The sequence below is a fragment of the Leptinotarsa decemlineata genome, unplaced genomic scaffold (genome assembly GCF_025532065.1).
Source record: "Leptinotarsa decemlineata unplaced genomic scaffold, Ldec_3_MD MMD2_tig00000133_RagTag_RagTag, whole genome shotgun sequence".
Classification (NCBI taxonomy): Eukaryota; Metazoa; Arthropoda; class Insecta; order Coleoptera; family Chrysomelidae; genus Leptinotarsa; species Leptinotarsa decemlineata.
This window is the reverse complement of record NW_027412542.1, coordinates 7,747,985-7,765,709: the sequence shown is the minus strand read 5'-3', so window position 1 is coordinate 7,765,709 and position 17,725 is coordinate 7,747,985. Positions and strand designations below refer to the sequence as shown.

The following is a 17,725-nucleotide window of genomic DNA, read 5'->3' as shown; positions in this document are numbered from 1 at the left end:
TCTAAGGCATTTGACCGTGTATGGCATGAGGATTTGCTGGCCAAACTTCGATGCCATGGCTTGTCGGATCATTTCTGTATATGTCTCTTCAGCTTCCTGAAAGATTGTTCTTTGCAAGTGGCCGTCGATGGATATCTTTCGAATACTTTCACCATCAACGCTGGTGTTCCCCAGGGATCCTTATTGTCTCCAACCCTCTTTTTATTGTATATCAACGACTTATTGGAAAAAAAAAGAATCCAATATATTGCTTTGCTGACGACAGCAAACTTGTCTCGTCATTCCATTTGGATTCCAGGACATCGGCTGCAGATGCACATCTTCACAAGCAGCACGAGGTTGAATATCTTAATGAGAATCTAGAAGTGATTTCGAATTGGGGTGAAAGTAACTAGGTTCAACTCAATGCCACAAAAACCCAGGCATCGGTTTCCTCCAGAAAGATAAATGTTTCTGAACCGGATATAGAAATGTACAATAAGACAATTCCGCTTTCTGCTTCGATAAGTTTGTTAAGGGTTAAAATGGACACCAATTTATCTTGGCATAATCATGTCACTGGAATTGCAAAGGCTGCTTCTCGAAAGCTTGGAACACTGTTTCAAACCAGAAAACTGTACACACCTCAGCAACTTTTGATCCTATATAAGGCTCAGATCAGACCTTCTTTGGAGTATTGTTCTCATGTGTAAAGCTCTACCTCCAAACATACCCCGAAGTTGCTTGATTCCATCCAGAAAAGAGGTATCCTTCTGATTGGAGACGCGAACATCACGTGCAACGTTGATAGCCTGGAACATCGAAGAAAAGTTGGATATTTGTCTCTCTTCTATAGATACTTTCACGGAAGGTGTTCAATTGCAAAGGCTGCTTCTCACTGTTCCGAGCCAGAAAACTATACACTTCAGCAACTTTTGATTGTTTATGAAGCTCAGGTCAGACCTACTTTGGAGTATTGTTCTCATGTATGGAGCTCCGCCCCCAAACATACCCTGAAGCGGCTGGATTCCATCCAGAAAAGAGTCATCCGCCTGATTGGAGACGCGAACATCACTTGCAACTTCGATAGTCTGTAATATCGAAGAAAGGTTGGTAATCTGTCGTTTTCCTAAATGGATTTGACCTTCAGCGATTCAAATCCAATGTGAATCACTACTTTCGCACAGGCACCGCTCTAAGAGCGTCTTGAGGATTTTCCTGTAGTGCTTGTGTTTTTTTGCCGTCCTAAAAAAAGTGATACATACTGTATATAAAGCGAAAGTATTTTTGTGAAGAAAATCAGAGTTTTTTATCGACTTTTTTGGGTGTTTTACCCTCAATATGAAAAATTGTAATGGAAACTTCATAAGCAGTAGGTACGTAAAGTAGGTAAAAATACCCCAAAAAATGCATACAGGCATGATTTATATGGAGAACTGGTGTTACTGTAACTCACTATACTCTAACACCAAAATGACGAATGTGCCAGAATACAAACGAGGGGGGTAAAAAACAAGATTTCTATGAAAAAAACAAAAAAAAATCTGAGTAATACGCCCTATTAAAGTTTATCTGAGTGCTATGACGATACGGATGACAGCACTTAATTACACATGCAGAAAGTCTTCAATAGAAGCCAGCTCTCATATTGGCATGATTACCTGGACCCGAGTGTCACACAAAGAGCTAAACTGCCTCCATAGAAATTTTCTTAGTTTTCTCGCAAATACAAAAAACAGTGATGAAAATTATGTTTCTCCGTACCATTATATTTTCGTAGGCTGAAATTTTATATGTAGGTTTGTTTTATGTTGTAGATGTGCAATAAGAAAGGATTTTTCGATATTCTAACTGGGGCGCCCTCCTGGTGCTAAAAGGGACGCGTTCACATATGAAAATTATCTTCATCACTGTTTCTCCGTATCACTATATTTTCGGAGATTGAAATCTATCTTTATCTGTAGAGTAGGGAGGGTAAGTGAAGGCCCACAGCACTAAGGAGTTGTCCTCCTAGGTCATCGTCCATCTTGTCCTTTCCAGGAAGATGGACAGGTCACTAGGAGACATCTCCTTTATATCGGCAGGTGAAGGCCAAGACTCGCCGAACACACACTCTCTCATTAACGATAACTCCGGACACTCATATAGGACATGCCTGAGAGTTTCATCTTTCTGTTCACACATCCTGCATAGATGTGAGTCCACTAGGCCCATATTATAGAGGTATTCCTCAGTTGACAGTGACCAGTCTACTGTTAAGCGTATATTTTTCCTGATCATCGCCAGATATTTCTTCAGCACCAGCTTCCCACGGTCGCCCAGGGTGATCCTGATAAGATTGCATGATTTGATTTCATCCCATCTCTTTAGAGATTGAGCATAGTCGTAACGTTTGGCTAGTTCCGCAATTGTCGAAGTCATTAGGCCGTAGGTGCCACTGGGTCCTAACATTCTTAGTCCAGCCGCTTCCTTGGCTGAAGAGTCGGCAATTACTTTTACTCCTGTCGTGCCTTTTAATCCATCTCAGGATAAAATTATTATCTACCGAGGCTTTGGCTAAATCTTGGTGGCACTCTAGTACTATCACTGAGGTAACACGTTTTCTGAGGTAACACGTGTTATATTCGTTTCGTTTCTTGGTTATTTCTTTTGTGGCGATTGTTCTGTTCGAACCACGCTGGTATTTTTTCCCATCACACACCTAATCCTTGGGCTTAGTGATCTGGAGTACACTCCAGATGCGTATTGCATTTGTAGCATCTGACTCTGTGTTCTGTTTCATTTGTATTTTTTAGGGTTTATTAAACACATTAACATAGGTCTTATTATTGCAATGTAGATCCAGGTGACTAGACGGGGTGAAAGACCCCATGCGCGTCCCACTGTCCTCCGATATTACTCATAAGCCACATATGCTCTTTTTGCTCTACTCTGTAGGTGAGAGGTGAAATTCTGTATGTAGGTTTGTTTTATGTTGTAGATGTTCAATAAGAAAGGATTTTTCAATATTTCAACTGGGGCGCCTTCCTGGGGATAAAATGGACTCGTTTACATATGAAAATTACCTCATCACTATATTTTCGGAGGTTAAAATTTTGTATGTAGGTTCGTTTTATAATGTAGATGTGCAATAATAAAGAATTTTCAAATATTCCAGCTGGGGAGCCAGCTGCGGGGGAAAACGCTTATCCATAACTAAAAATTATCTTTTCATCACTGTTTCTCCATGCACTTGAATTTCCAGTGAGTGAATTTTTATTCAGTATCACCATTGCATCTGTGAAAAAACCATCAATGCATTTGTGCATTCTTTTTGCAAGCAAGTGTTGCCCTCATTCGGCTTGGGTACACCATAATAATGGTGGTCAAATCGTATATTTTTTCTTTTTTCTGGGTGCTATGCCAATGATTCGTCAATGAGAACTAACTGAACGTATAAACATTTGTTGTAATATATGATGGAATTGTCCGATATTTGATGAAAATCCATAACGTATTCGAATGTGACTTGTTCATGCAGTGAGATTTTCACTGCATGAACAAGTCTGAGGAAGCTATTGTATAAGGAAACATGTGTTGCGGTTTTGTAAACTCTCCAGTGAAAATCTGACATAAAGTATTCAGTTAACACTTCATTGTGAAAATGTCACTGGTCAGTTTAAGAAACCGGAACACTTGTTCCACTATACAATCGTTCATACTGTATGAATATGCCTAAGGAAGCTATTGTATAGCGAAACACTTGTAGTTTGTTAAAGTTTTCAGTGAAAATCTCACAATACATTCGTTGTAAGTGATGTCATCAGGCGAAACTCTGTTGATCAGAATACTTGTGTATTTTCAGGAAAATATGTCATCCTTCGTTTTCCATGTTTCCAAGTAGGAAAACAGGTGTTCGTTCATAATAACAATGGCAATTATAACAAAAAGTGAAGTGATCTAGGCAGAGAATGAAACAATGAGTAATATACAACAATTCCAGCCAGTTGAGTTTTTATTTATTTTAACCTACATATTCAAAAATCACATGTATCAATAGTATAATGTGAATGGACACTTCCTTCATGCAGCCTCAGTCATTTATTTTCAATATCACTTCTACCGAATCTCATATGCCCATAATCGTCGGAAATTTCTTCTCCTTTCCTTCCAAAACGCATGTGGCCATAATCATCCGGGTTGTTCTGTTGTCGCTTGGAAATTTCGAAGAAGTCATCAGCATCTACTGAAAATCAAGAATCTGTGTGTAACTTCATCATATATAATGTGTTTCGATAATGTCCGTATAGGTTTTTCTCCAGGTATTTTTAGAATAAAACATTCACATAAATATAATCTCGCAATCGTTTTTGAGATACAGGGTATTAGCAACGCGGCTTAGACGTCATTCATAAAAAAGTTTATTTGTCAAAATTCGTTATGAGGAACCGCTTTCAAAAAATTTAAAATACAGGTATTTCAAAAAGTGTAGCGCAAATAATAAATAATATATATATATATTTTGAAACAATAACTTTTGCTTGTTAGCACGTATCAAATGATCAAGTGGAAAGTGAGTCTACTCACGTTCCACATACCAAACTAGCAATGTAATCTGATTTTTTTAAATAAAATTAGTGCTGAACACGCCTTCAAAGTTTTTCACTACAATCGGGAAACACCCTGTATATGCCCTGATTCAGTCTGTTCAACTGACAATTCAAAAATGTTACCTAAATGACAGTTATAAAAGGATAGTCAATTCCATTCTGATTTGTTCTGAAATGTATAATCAGAAATATGAATGAAAAGGTGAAACCACAAGTTGCTGAAAGCTGCAAGGAAAACACAAAAAATAATTCTATTCTATCAATGACAAAATTTGGTTTTGAAACCAATACTAGTAAAGTTTTTATTTTGATGAAAAATGAAATTTTTTATTTTTTGGGAAAGAAAGTTTTTGGCTTTCTACTACTCCATCTTGATACAAAAAAAATAAAAGAAAAAAGGATGAGGGAGTCTTCCAAAGAAAGGAAGGAAGTAATCAATTTGAAAATAAGTAACTCTATACAAGGATGTGTAGATCATGCAAAGAAGTAACTTTCAGACACAAACTGAAAGAAAGTCCTCCTGAAACAGCTACTTCCATATAAACATTGAATTATACGAAAGAAAAAATTCTTTTGAAACAAATACTTCTATATGAACACTGAATTATACAGAAGATACTTTTCTCTACTCAGTTTGTATTTCAAACATTCGTTGTGGAATAAAAATCAGATATCATTCACATGAGTTCTACTTTAAATGAATGGTAACAAATTGCATTTACATAGAACACTGCCATCCTCACTGGTATACACCGATGTTTCGCCTTAAGACACTTGCCCTAAGGCTCTTCAGTACCAAATTGGATAACATTATAGAAAATACACACACTTCATTCACGAATTACGATTTTTTAATGTCACGGAATAAGCTTGATCTGCTTATGTATATATAATCATCGGTGTATACCAGTGAGGATGGCAGTGTTCTATGTAAGAGCAATTTGTTACCATTCATTTAAAGTAGAACTCATGTGAATGATATCTGATTTTTATTCCACAACGAATGTTTGGAATACAAACTGAGTAGAGAAAAGTATCTTCTGTATAATTCAGTGTTCATATAGAAGTATTTGTTTCGAAAGAATTTTTTCTTTCGTATGTTTATATGGAAGTAGCTGTTTCAGGAGGACTTTCTTTCAGTTTGTGTCTGAAAGTTACTTCTTTGCATGATCTACACATCCATGTATAAAGTTACTTCCTTCCTTTCTTTGGAAGACTCCCTCACCCTTTTTTCTGTATCAAGATGGAGTAGTAGAAAGCCAAAAACTTTCTTTCCCAAAAATTAATCACTCCTAAAAAATATAACCCCTTCAATTGGAATTTTTTATGTTTTTTACCACTTTTATTTGTAACTATCGTTACCGCAGTTTCTTCCTATATGGACAACTAGTTATTGCCCACGGCTTCGTCCGCGTAGAATTTGGTTTGTCACATTAAGTTTCATGACATAGTTACAATATTTTATTATTAACCCAAAACTTCAGGTTTCCAACTTCAAAACTGACAAAATTCAATAAAATCTTCAAACCCCTATTTTCCCACTTGGGGGTGGAAATTTCTGATTCCCTTTCTTGATGCTTATTTACGCTATACAAAGAACCTACCTGCATATTTAAAGAGTCTAGGTTCAGTAGCTACTGCTGTACGTTAATATAAGAGCGGACAACAGCTAGTTATTTATATTTTTACTTAAAAATACAGTAACTGAAAAAATATGGCAACTGCACTGAGAATCTAATCATGTTACCTATAAAGACATTTGCAACACTAACACAACTATCAACGACGTCTGCCCTCATGCTCTGCCCGCGTTTGGGTCCCGTTCTCGGCGAGGGCGCTTCATTGCTTAGATCGTCCCTCTACCTCCGAGCATTGTCCCTCGTTGTCTTACAGTAGACGCGACACGTAATGGCTTACTGCGTTGTGTTAAGTTAATCTTATCGTGATAACTTTAAAAGGATTCGTTCAAATTTATAAGAATTTGACAGATATTGTAAAATTTGCATTGTAAAAAACAGATTGATTGTATTTATGGCTCAGTATTTTACATATAATGTTTACCATATAAGAGATAGATATATGCTATCGCGGACTTTTTTTTAGGCAGCGCACGCTGCCTTAATAAAAGTCCGCGTGAAAAAAATTCGTTACCTATAAAATCGCTCACAAAAGGTTCATTTTTCATTTGGGCATATTGAGGTGAAATTGGATGTCGTCCAAAACCTCTATTCCTGGATCGATGGTTGTTCTGCCCTCTACCCGGTGCTCCCAGAGATAATCCAAATTGATAGGTCAGTAGTAGATATAGGCTGCTGACGATGAAGAATCCAGTGAACAAACTCCTCAAAACCATAGTCACCTGTTGAAAGTAATATACAACTCTTTTCCTGTAATGATGACCAGTACTACTTATAGGTGTAAAATGTCTGGAACTTTCAAAGAAAGGGAGAAAGTAATTAATTGGACGGCCTCACGGTGCAAAGGGCCTCGCGCCTTAAACCAAAAATAATTTTAAAAAATCAAGGAAAATCCAAAAGTACACGCCATGAACTTTTTTATAAATAATACATTGGAAAATTCTCAACCTAAACATATTTAGATATTCGGCGCACGAAAGCATGCGTGAATATATTTCTTTTTATGATAAACTATATTATATTATGAAATTAATAATTGAAAAATCCTCATCTTTTTCGTTTCCGATCATTCGTTTATATTCAGTCTGGCAACATTACTTGGCGTTGACCTGCTATGGTGGGAAATCCCCGGTCAGAAAGCCAATCAAAGTATCGCATGCAGAAGCAGTCTCGCTTCATGTTCCTGAATTATAATTTCTAAAAGTATTTGATGTGAGAATAAATGAAAGCATTATCATAGTTTCAAAACGATAACATGTGTTTAATAAGTAAAATTTCGGATTGCGTCGTGAAGAAAAATGATAACACTTGTGTTTATTTTATTTATCAAGAATAAGGCAAGAAGAATTTATTATAATTACACTCATATTTTTATAGTTTTCGTTACAAAACATTTCTTGATTAAAAATCATGACTATTATTTGTTTCATATCTACGATTCGTTGCGCTAGAATCCAGCTTCTGTTTTTTATTATACGCATTATATTGTCTTAAACGTTAGTGAAATACTTTGTTTATTACCTACTAAAGTAGGTAATATACAAAGTGATATTATTATGTATTATATTCATCCAATTTTTATTCTTTTCTTCGAAAATTCTTGTTTTTTGTTTGACGTTGGAGGAATATAAAGACAAAACGCGTTTTACTAAATTTCAATCTTTGTTATATTCCTCTGTATTATTGATGTGAATTTTCACAGGTGGAATTCAATGGTACGAGTTTACTAAAAATGATAGGTTAGGTTAGGAAAAAGAAACCTAACCTAACGCTACAAATGATGAAAATAAAAAGCTGAATATAGTGTACTTCGCGAATGTTCAGATGGAATATAGTGTAGGACCTACACGATAGGTTATGTAGTAGGGTATGAAGTGGGTTGGTTTATAGAAGTTAGTCTGTGAATTTGAATAAATATTGGTGAACTCACTATCTCGGAATTAGTGAAAACTCTGAATCGAGATAAGGTCTGTGGGGTTGGCTTGTGTCTCCTTAGATAGTTATTTGGTCGTCAGTATGTATTGAATAAAATAAGAACTCAAATAAGAAAATAACTGATGACTATATGATGAAGAGGTTAAATGTTATAACCATATCGTTATATTTGATTTGATCTGTAGTTATAGAACATTATAGATTCACTTACTTATATATCATTAGTGAAAAGTCAAATCATGAAAGTTTCTGGTGGACATTCAGATTATTGAGGCGAACTCAATTCACTACTACATTAGAAGCCCTGGCAATTTACTCAATTCAAAATAGGTTCTCAAACGTCAAACTCAGTTCGTTATAAAATATTTAGATTTTAACGAAAAATAAAGATGGAAACGTGGATTGGCAAGTAAAATGAGTATATATATATATATATATATATATATATATATATATATATATATATATATATATATATATATATATATATATAAATAGAGATTTTATCGAGTGTGCATGATATAAATAAAAAATTAAACAATTTGTGGACACAAAACACTCCAAAAAGGGGGGTGTTTTGTGTTTTGTGTCCACAAATTGTTTAATTTTTTATATATATATATATATATATATATATATATATATATATATATATATATATATATATATATATATATCTTTAAGAATTTGTTATGTGGCAAAGAAACTGTTATTTTTCAAAGTTCGTCCCTTGGTTGGAAACTTGATTAGCTTCAAGTCAAAAGATCTCCGTATCAGAATAGCTTTGAGCTTGATTGCACTTTTTCATTTTCAAATCGAATAAAATAACTGAAACAGGAAATATTTTTGAATCCTTTTTCAGATTATTTTTTGTTATCCATTGATGTTACTCTCAATCGGAATATCGTTGATAAATTAATCTCATTTTGAAATATTTCATGTCAAAGAAAAGGTATAGTATTCTATTCTCGAAATAAAATCATTACTCGCTCGAATTATTTATAATCACCAAATTTCTCGGTCGTTGAATAATATATTATTTTCTCATACATAAATACTCATATTCTTGAGTATCCAGAGAAATATTTTTTATATAGTGTGAAAATAATAACGAAGTATTTCAAAATATCATTCAATTTTATACGAACATTTCGAAAATATTTCTGAAACATTCAATACTTATTTCATATTACTATAGTAATCACTATTAGTTATACATTCAAAGTTTGATTGCTTGCTACGTTTATTAACTGATGAATTTGAAGTTGTCTCTATCGAATTGATTTGCAATTTTTAAAACACTATGAAAACTTTTGATGTATTTCGGTTTGGAGGTTTGAATAACTCAACTGAAATTATATCAATACACAAATATAGGACTTCCGATCTTCAAAAAATATGGTCTTAGGAAAATAAGGAATTGGGATACTAATTTCATGATAATATATAACCCTTCATTTACACAAAAAACTTACTGTTCAAGTCAGGAAAGTAAAATATGTATATATATATATATATATATATACAGGGTCCTGCAACAGTGGCGCGGTGTTCCATATCTCTATATAGGAAGCAGATAGGAATCTAATTTTCTATAATATTACCTTATTGCTCGAGCTCGACAAAATAAAAATATTGGCGGTCACACAGGGTGTTCGATTTTTTCTGGGCGGATCCCAACTGTGTCTTTTTAAATGGCAACCTATATTTTTTATCGCTTTTTCGGTTTCTTCATAGAAAATAAAATAAACTTTATGCATATCTGCACTTCGAAAATATTGATGGTTTTCGAGATATCTAGCATGACAGGTTTTTTTTCCAATATTCGTCACTCAGAATATTTGAAATTATAAAGTGGTGCCAAGTCCAGTTGAAATTTTTTTTTGGTCGAATATTCTACATTGGTAACTCTCTCAAACGATATATCTGAAATCGACCTGTGATATACAGGGTATGAAAAACCGCTTGCCAAATATTGTAAATGAAAATTTGCAAAATCTTCCTTATATTAAATGGAACACCCTGTATATTATTGATCCATAAGAAGCGCCAACGAAACCTCTACAAATTTCATTAAGTATTCCCTATGGCTAAGTTCAATAGTTTTTCTTAAATGAGCATTTCTTTCGAAAAATGGTCATTTTTTCAAAGCGAAATCCATTTGACGACTGATAAGAATATACAAAAAATACCCTTTCCTTAAAATATCGCCCATTCCTAAAATTACCTGTTGCTAGATAAACAAGTTGCGAATTACACCACAAAATGGACGTTCTTGAATAGTTACAATAATTTCAAAAATCTCGGAATTTGTGCCATATTCTTTCGGTCTAAAACAACCTTTCAGCGAATGAACTATTTATTGGAAATCAAGTAGTCTGGCAAATGACAGAACAAAATATTTGGCTGCAAATGAATATTGAAATTTTTAGTCAATCGTGAAGTTGAACTGTCGGTATAATTTCATCAGAATGTTGTTATCAAAAAGTGATTTAATTGATATGATTTTCATATTAGGTGAATCAGACAGGAATTGTTTATTGGCAAGTAGAATTTATTCTCAACGGTATCCAGATAGAAGGCATCCAGATGAAAGATCTTTCCGAAAGGTCTTGGGACGATTCGTTGAAACTGGATCTATTAATTATTCCAAACATGAGCGCATCAAGCCAGCTACTAATGAAGATAATGAATTGCAAGTTCTTCTTGCTGTTGAAGAAGATCCTAATAGGAGTCAACGACAAATTGGGGAAATAGTGGATATAAGTGAGAGATCAGTGCAACGAGTATTGAAGAAACATCGCTTGCATCCATACCACGTTCAGTTACATCAAGAACTACTGTATGCTGATTTCGAGAAAAGAGTGAGATTTTGCAATTGGGCCATGAACAAAATTCGTCGAAACGAATATTTTTTCAATAATATTTTATGGTCGGATGAATCGACATTCCATAAAAATGGATTTGTAAATCGACATAATTACCATTATTATGCGACAGAAAATCCTCACTTATTGAGACAGGTGGATTATCAACATAGGTGGTCGATAAATGTCTGGGGAGGCATCATTGGAGAATATGTAATTGGTCCATACTTTTTTGAGGGACATATGAATGGTGCAATGTATCTCAATTTCTTACGAAATGATTTACCAGGTTTGTTAGATGATATTCCTCTTGACCTCCGCAATAGAATGTGATTACAACATGATGGTGCACCTGCTCACTATTCGGCAGAAGTGAGAGATCATCTAAATGAAGTATTTCCCAATAAATGGATAGGACGGAATGGGCCTGTACGGTGGCCCGCTAGATCACCAGATTTGACGAAACTAGATTTTTTCTTATGGGGATACATAAAAAATATGGTTTACGTTGAGCCACCAACTTCTCCCGAAAATATGCGACTTAGAATAACGAATGCTTTTCGCAGCATTACACCAGCTGTCTTGCGCAGGGTAGAACAGTCTTTCAAACATAGACTTTAGCTCTGCATTCAAGAAAATGGAAGACATGTTGAACATATTTTATAAAAGTTTCATTATCAACCTTAATTAAACTCTCCCTTTTGTAGTTTTGTAATTTGCCAGTTGACAAATTTGAATATCTAGAACTCAAGCTCTGAATGAATATAATAACATGAAAAAAATAGTTATTTATAATGTTTCTTTCTTTTAACTTGTTTGGTTTGATATTGCACGATTTATGAGTGAAATTCTGCATCCAATGAAAAAATAATTTTCCATTTAGCAAAAAGTGATAGGTACATACATTTATTTCGTTAAAAAATATTTGTTTGGACACCTTCTAATGTACAAAATTGAAACAAGATATCTTTCGTATATTTTTATCAGTCGTCAAATGGATTTCGCTTTGAAAAAATGACCATTTTTCGAAAGAAATGCTCATTTAAGAAAAACTATTGAACTTAGCCATAGGGAATACTTAATGAAATTTGTAGAGGTTTCGTTGGCGCTTCTTATGGATCAATAATATACAGGGTGTTCCATTTAATCTAAGGAAGATTTTGCAAATTTTCATTTACAATATTTGGCAAGTGGTTTTTCATACCCTGTATATCACAGGTCGATTTCAGATATATCGTTTGAGAGAGTTACCAATGTAGAATATTCGATCAAAAAAAAATTTCAACTGGACTTGGCACCACTTTATAATTTCAAATATTCTGAGTGACGAATATTGGAAAAAAAACCTGTCATGCTAGATATCTCGAAAACCGTCAATATTTTCGAAGTGCAGATATACATAAAGTTTATTTTATTTTCTACGAAGAAACCGAAAAAGCGATAAAAAATATAGGTTGCCATTTAAAAAGACACAGTTGGGATCCGCCCAGAAAAAATCGAACACCCTGTGTGACCGCCAATATTTTTATTTTGTCGAGCTCGAGCAATAAGGTAATATTATAGAAAATTAGATTCCTATCTGCTTCCTATATAGAGATATGGAACACCGCGCCACTGTTGCAGGACCCTGTATATATATATATATATATATATATATATATATATATATATATATATATATATATATATATATATATATCAATTCAAACTACTGAACAAGAAAAAACTAATCATTTCAAAAATGAATTGAATGAATAAATTAGAAATGAGAAATATTGAGAACTGAAACTATATATTTTTATCCTAAATTCTGAAAATATGTTTCACATATTGCTTAAAATAAGCAGTTATTTCTAATTCTGTTTGTTTGTCTGTTTAAAATCTGTTTTTCCTTTAACGTGTGATTCTTAACACGGGTTGGACGATGACAAGTGAAAATCGATCGTTCAGACTGGGGCTTGAACCACCGACCAACACGGCAGTCAATTCGAGTGAGTTAACAAAGCTCTCACGTCGAACCGCCTGGCTACCGACCTCAAATTTGAGGAGGTGGAATGTATATGTTGATTAGATTGTAAAGAATCTAGTTTTGTTTTTCATTAATTTTCAGTTTGCGGAATCTCAATGCACGTTATGTGCATGAACGTCATTCATCTCTTTGAACTTTAAATCGACATATTTCATTTTACTTCAGAATGAATGAATTTACAGACTTTTGATTAATGAATAGAGTCTACATCCAATAATTTATTAGGTGTATAGACATTTTCATGAGAGTAGACACCGACTTCCTTGGAATAAAACTTTCCCCGATCCACAACATAAAATTAAGTACTCACCAACAACATACCAGGGAAATAACACTGTTGGACTGCATATCCACTTCTAGCACCCTTCCTTTTATATGAAAAACAGATAATCACGTGAGAAAACAGCGTTTTTAAATTCAGCAAGCGATTTGCCAGAGTAATAACCAGGAAAATTTTACATTATGTTGCCAATAACAATATTAACACGTCGAACAGAGAGAGGGAAAAAATCCCTAGACTGAATGTGTCAAGACTCGTTATGTTGGTTATAAAAATTGAAATACAATTTATGAATTCTTTACATATTTTCATCGGAAGACAGATGGTTCATAGAAACTCTGCAGGGTTGGTGAAGACAATAATAAAACACAATAACTGTCGATGAGAATTCTTGAATAAATGTCGTTTCGAAGCTTTTGATTCAAAAAATGTATTAAAATAAGAACTACTATTTGTAAAAGCCAATATCTGAAAAATTATTGAGGAAAATAATTGAATTTTATATTGTTCAGACCAAAAAAATACAGGTTATTCTATTTGAAATAACAAAGTTATCATTGTCCGAAATTATAAAAAAGTATAATTTTGAGAAACGGATTTAATCGAAATCAATAGCCCGAAACCTCTTTTATGCTTGGTCAGAATTCGAAGGGATGATTTCTATACATTTCGGTGTTATTTAGTTTCCCATTGTACCTAACTTTTTCAGAGAAAAATTAATAACTCCAGAACGGTTATAGTTAGGTACACAGTATCTGACCTATTCAAATCTGTAACGAAATACAGGGTGTTTCTTTTAAAAAAACACAACTTCGATATTTCACACTTTTTTTAGCTACCCTGTAGACTTAAGAATAATTTTTTTACCCGTAATCATTCTACATATCATGAGATGGAGAAATGCCAAAAAAAATAATGGTTTGGTTTACAGGGACCGTGTCGTATGGGGTACCCCACCCTGTATATATATATATATATATATATATATATATATATATATATATATATATATATATATATATATATATATAATAATAATAATGTTTATTCAAGGAAATAGTTCATAAAGAAAACAGTGTTACATGAATAATGAGTAAACATTTATATATATATATATATATATATATATATATATATATATATATACAGTGTGACCCATTTAAAATGGAACCACCTCTGTAGAATGTGCATTTTTCAATCAATCTCAATTTTTTTTTTATTGAAATTATAAGCATGAAAAACTGTATCTTGACACTAACTTTCACAATTTTAGTTTCATTTCCAAGTCACTCTATGGTTTTTTTTGTTTGTCAAAAACGGCAAAAGTTTATTAGGCAATTTTTGTTTTCAAATTTGACTACACCACTGGATTCGTAGTCGTTATAAATCAAAACTGTCAAATTTTCATAAAAAAATATTTGTTAACAACGAAGTTACAACAACTTCAATTTTGGAAACAAAGTATTTGTTTGTAATTTTTATTCAGATTATAGACATATTTGAGATCTGACAACACTGTCATCACCAAGTAGAACACCAGTGAATTTGTACAGTGAAAATCCGAAGTCAACAGCTCAATGCGTTCTACAGTTATAACTCCTGAAAATATGGTAATGTGAGAGATTTGTGGTGCAAGCGTTTTGTAATAAAAATCTGACTACGCCACTGGATTTGTGGATAATATTCCCTTAAAATCATTCATTTGAATGTAGGTTACGAGAAGTGAAAATTAAAATAAAAATTGAATAATTGAATAACAGAAAATTAAAAGTTCATTTTCAAGTTACGCAGTAGTAGACCAAGTTCAGAATCTCATGTCATGGGATCTCCCAATTGCGCTTCTACCAAATCTTGATAGAATCTTGAAGTATTAATGGTCATACTTGTAAGCTTTTTGGAAGTTTCCCAATAATAAATAATAGTACTTTTGTAACAGCGCACCTGGAAAATCACATTTTATGAGATTCTGAACTTACTCTACCTTCTTCTATAGCTGATGAAAACAAAATGTATACAAACAAGTTTCAAAGTATTTATTCAACAATTAATTGCCATTAAGAAAAAACTGATACTAAAATAAACATTGATTCAAAACTAAACATTCAAATTTTTGTGGCTTCTACCAAACCTCCATTAAGTTCAATACATTTATCGTATCTCTTCCGAATATTGTTTACACTATTTCTTATTTGTTGAACTGTAATTTCGGCACAAGCTTGTCGTATCCTTTGCATGAGTTCAGATCGATTCGTTGGTCTTGTTCTGTATACTTTTTGTGTCAGAATACCCCACAGAAAAAAGTCTAATATTGTTAGATCAGGCGATCTAGGTGGCCATTCAATTAAGTCACTACCTCGTCCTATCCAATGATTTGGAAACTGGTTATTTAGCCACTCTTTAACAATCCTCGAATTGTGCACGGAACAGCCGTCGAGCTGAAAATATAAATTTACTTGTTCCGCAAGAGGCATTTCATCTATTTCGTCCGATAATTGGTTATTTAGAAATTCCAAAAAATTTTGCCCGTTTATGTTTCCATCAAAAAAATATGGACCTATTATTCTATTTTGTACTATACCACACCAACCGTTAACTTTTTCGGAATATTGACTTTTACAATTTATGATCCAGTGCGGATTTTCCGTAGCCCAATACCGAGCATTTTGCGATGAAACTACCCCATTGGTGCTGAAAGAAGCTTCATCACTAAACATTATGCAGTTTAAAAAATTTCTTGTATTCAGGTACTCGCCTTGTGCCCACAAACAAAATTCCATACGTTTCACTTCATCACCTGCCTTTAAAGAGTGAAGAAATTTAGGTTTAAATGCTCTCATTTTGTTTTGTTTAAGACATCGTCGAATAGTCTCTCTCGGTAAGTTTAAATCCAAACTGGCGACTCGTAAACTTCTGTTTGGGTGTTTTCTAAAATAATCTAAAACAGCACCTTCGTTTAAATTTCTTCTTCGGTGATTATTTTTTAGAATATGTTTGCTGACTGCACCGGTTTCTTTAAATGTTTTGTTAATTTTACTAACGGTGCTTCTGTCAATGGGAAGTCGATTTGGATGTCTGCGATTAAATATCCTAGCTGCTTCTCTTTCACTATGATAATTGTCCCCAGAAATTCTCACAATTTCAATTCTTTCTTCTAATGATAATTGCAAAGCCATTATTAAATGCACGTAACTAACAACTATTATTTTATTTATGATTAACTGTCAAAATCACAGCCTACTGTTGATTTATTATAAAACCTTTGCATAATGAGTTCAGCTTCCTCAAATTATTGATATCTCCTCTAAAAGATTGTTTTAGCTGAGTTATGAAGAATTTACAGGGAACAATTTTTGTCCTGCTCTCTGTTTTATTATTGAATAAATGATTTCCATGCTTTAAATCAATTTGATTTTAGCGGCTATGCGGAAGAATGTACTAAGTACTGCATAACTTGAAAATGAATTTTTAATTTTCTGTTATTCTAGAATACACTTCTCGTAACCTACACTCAAATGAATGATTTTAAGGGAATATTATCCACAAATCCAGTGGCGTAGTCAGATTTTTATTACAAAACGCTTGCACCACAAATCTCTCACATTACCATATTTTCAGGAGTTATAACTGTAGAACGCATTGAGCTGTTGACTTCGGATTTTCACTGTACAAACTCACTGGTGTTCTACTTGGTGATGACAGTGTTGTCAGATCTCAAATATGTCTATAATCTGAATAAAAATTACAAACAAATACTTTGTTTCCAAAATTGAAGTTGTTGTAACTTCGTTGTTAACAAATATTTTTTAATGAAAATTTGACAGTTTTGATTTATAACGACTACGAATCCAGTGGTGTAGTCAAATTTGAAAACAAAAATTGCCTAATAAACTTTTGCCGTTTTTGACAAACAAAAAAAACCATAGAGTGCCTTGGAAATGAAACTAAAATTGTGAAAGTTAGTGTCAAGATACAGTTTTTCATGCTTAATATTTCAATAAAAAAAAATTGAGATTGATTGAAAAATGCACATTCTACAGGGGTGGTTCCATTTTAAATGGGTCACACTGTATATATATATATATATATATATATATATATATATATATATATATATATATATATATATATATAAGATAAATAAATGAGTATCATTCTGATCATTCCCATATTGATCTCAATTTAAGAGCCATCGGTAGACAGCTGTTTCAGCCTATTGGGCATCGTCAGTACCGGACAGGCGGTCCTCGATTGAAGATAAAATGTGAAAAACCAAGAGAATTACTTAATATAAATAACTGCGTAAACGCAAGCAAGACATAACTGGAACTACCTATTGGTGTGACACACAAGTCAACTTGCTAAGTTGGTGGATTGACCAATCAACCGACAACTGCGGTGGCAAAAAATTG

General features: G+C 33.4%; 1 protein-coding gene across 2 annotated transcripts; it reads right to left on the bottom strand.

Moving 5' to 3' along the window:
• Window positions 1-4,046: 4,046 nt before the first annotated feature.
• Window positions 4,047-13,774, bottom strand: Dsk (Drosulfakinin). 2 transcript variants are annotated; one of them, XM_023170126.2, is made up of 3 exons: window positions 13,347-13,774; window positions 6,720-6,927; window positions 4,047-4,204 (listed from the first exon to the last, which is right to left on the bottom strand). In XM_023170126.2, the coding sequence occupies exons 1-3, from the start codon at window positions 13,353-13,355 to the stop codon at window positions 4,056-4,058; spliced, it is 366 nt and encodes a 121-aa protein (XP_023025894.1). In that variant the 5' UTR covers window positions 13,356-13,774; the 3' UTR covers window positions 4,047-4,055. The 2 variants fall into 2 exon arrangements, with proteins under 2 accessions (XP_023025894.1, XP_023029393.1); XM_023173625.2 differs by having other exon boundaries at window positions 4,047-4,201; window positions 13,347-13,764.
• Between the last annotated feature and the right edge of the window lie 3,951 nt (window positions 13,775-17,725).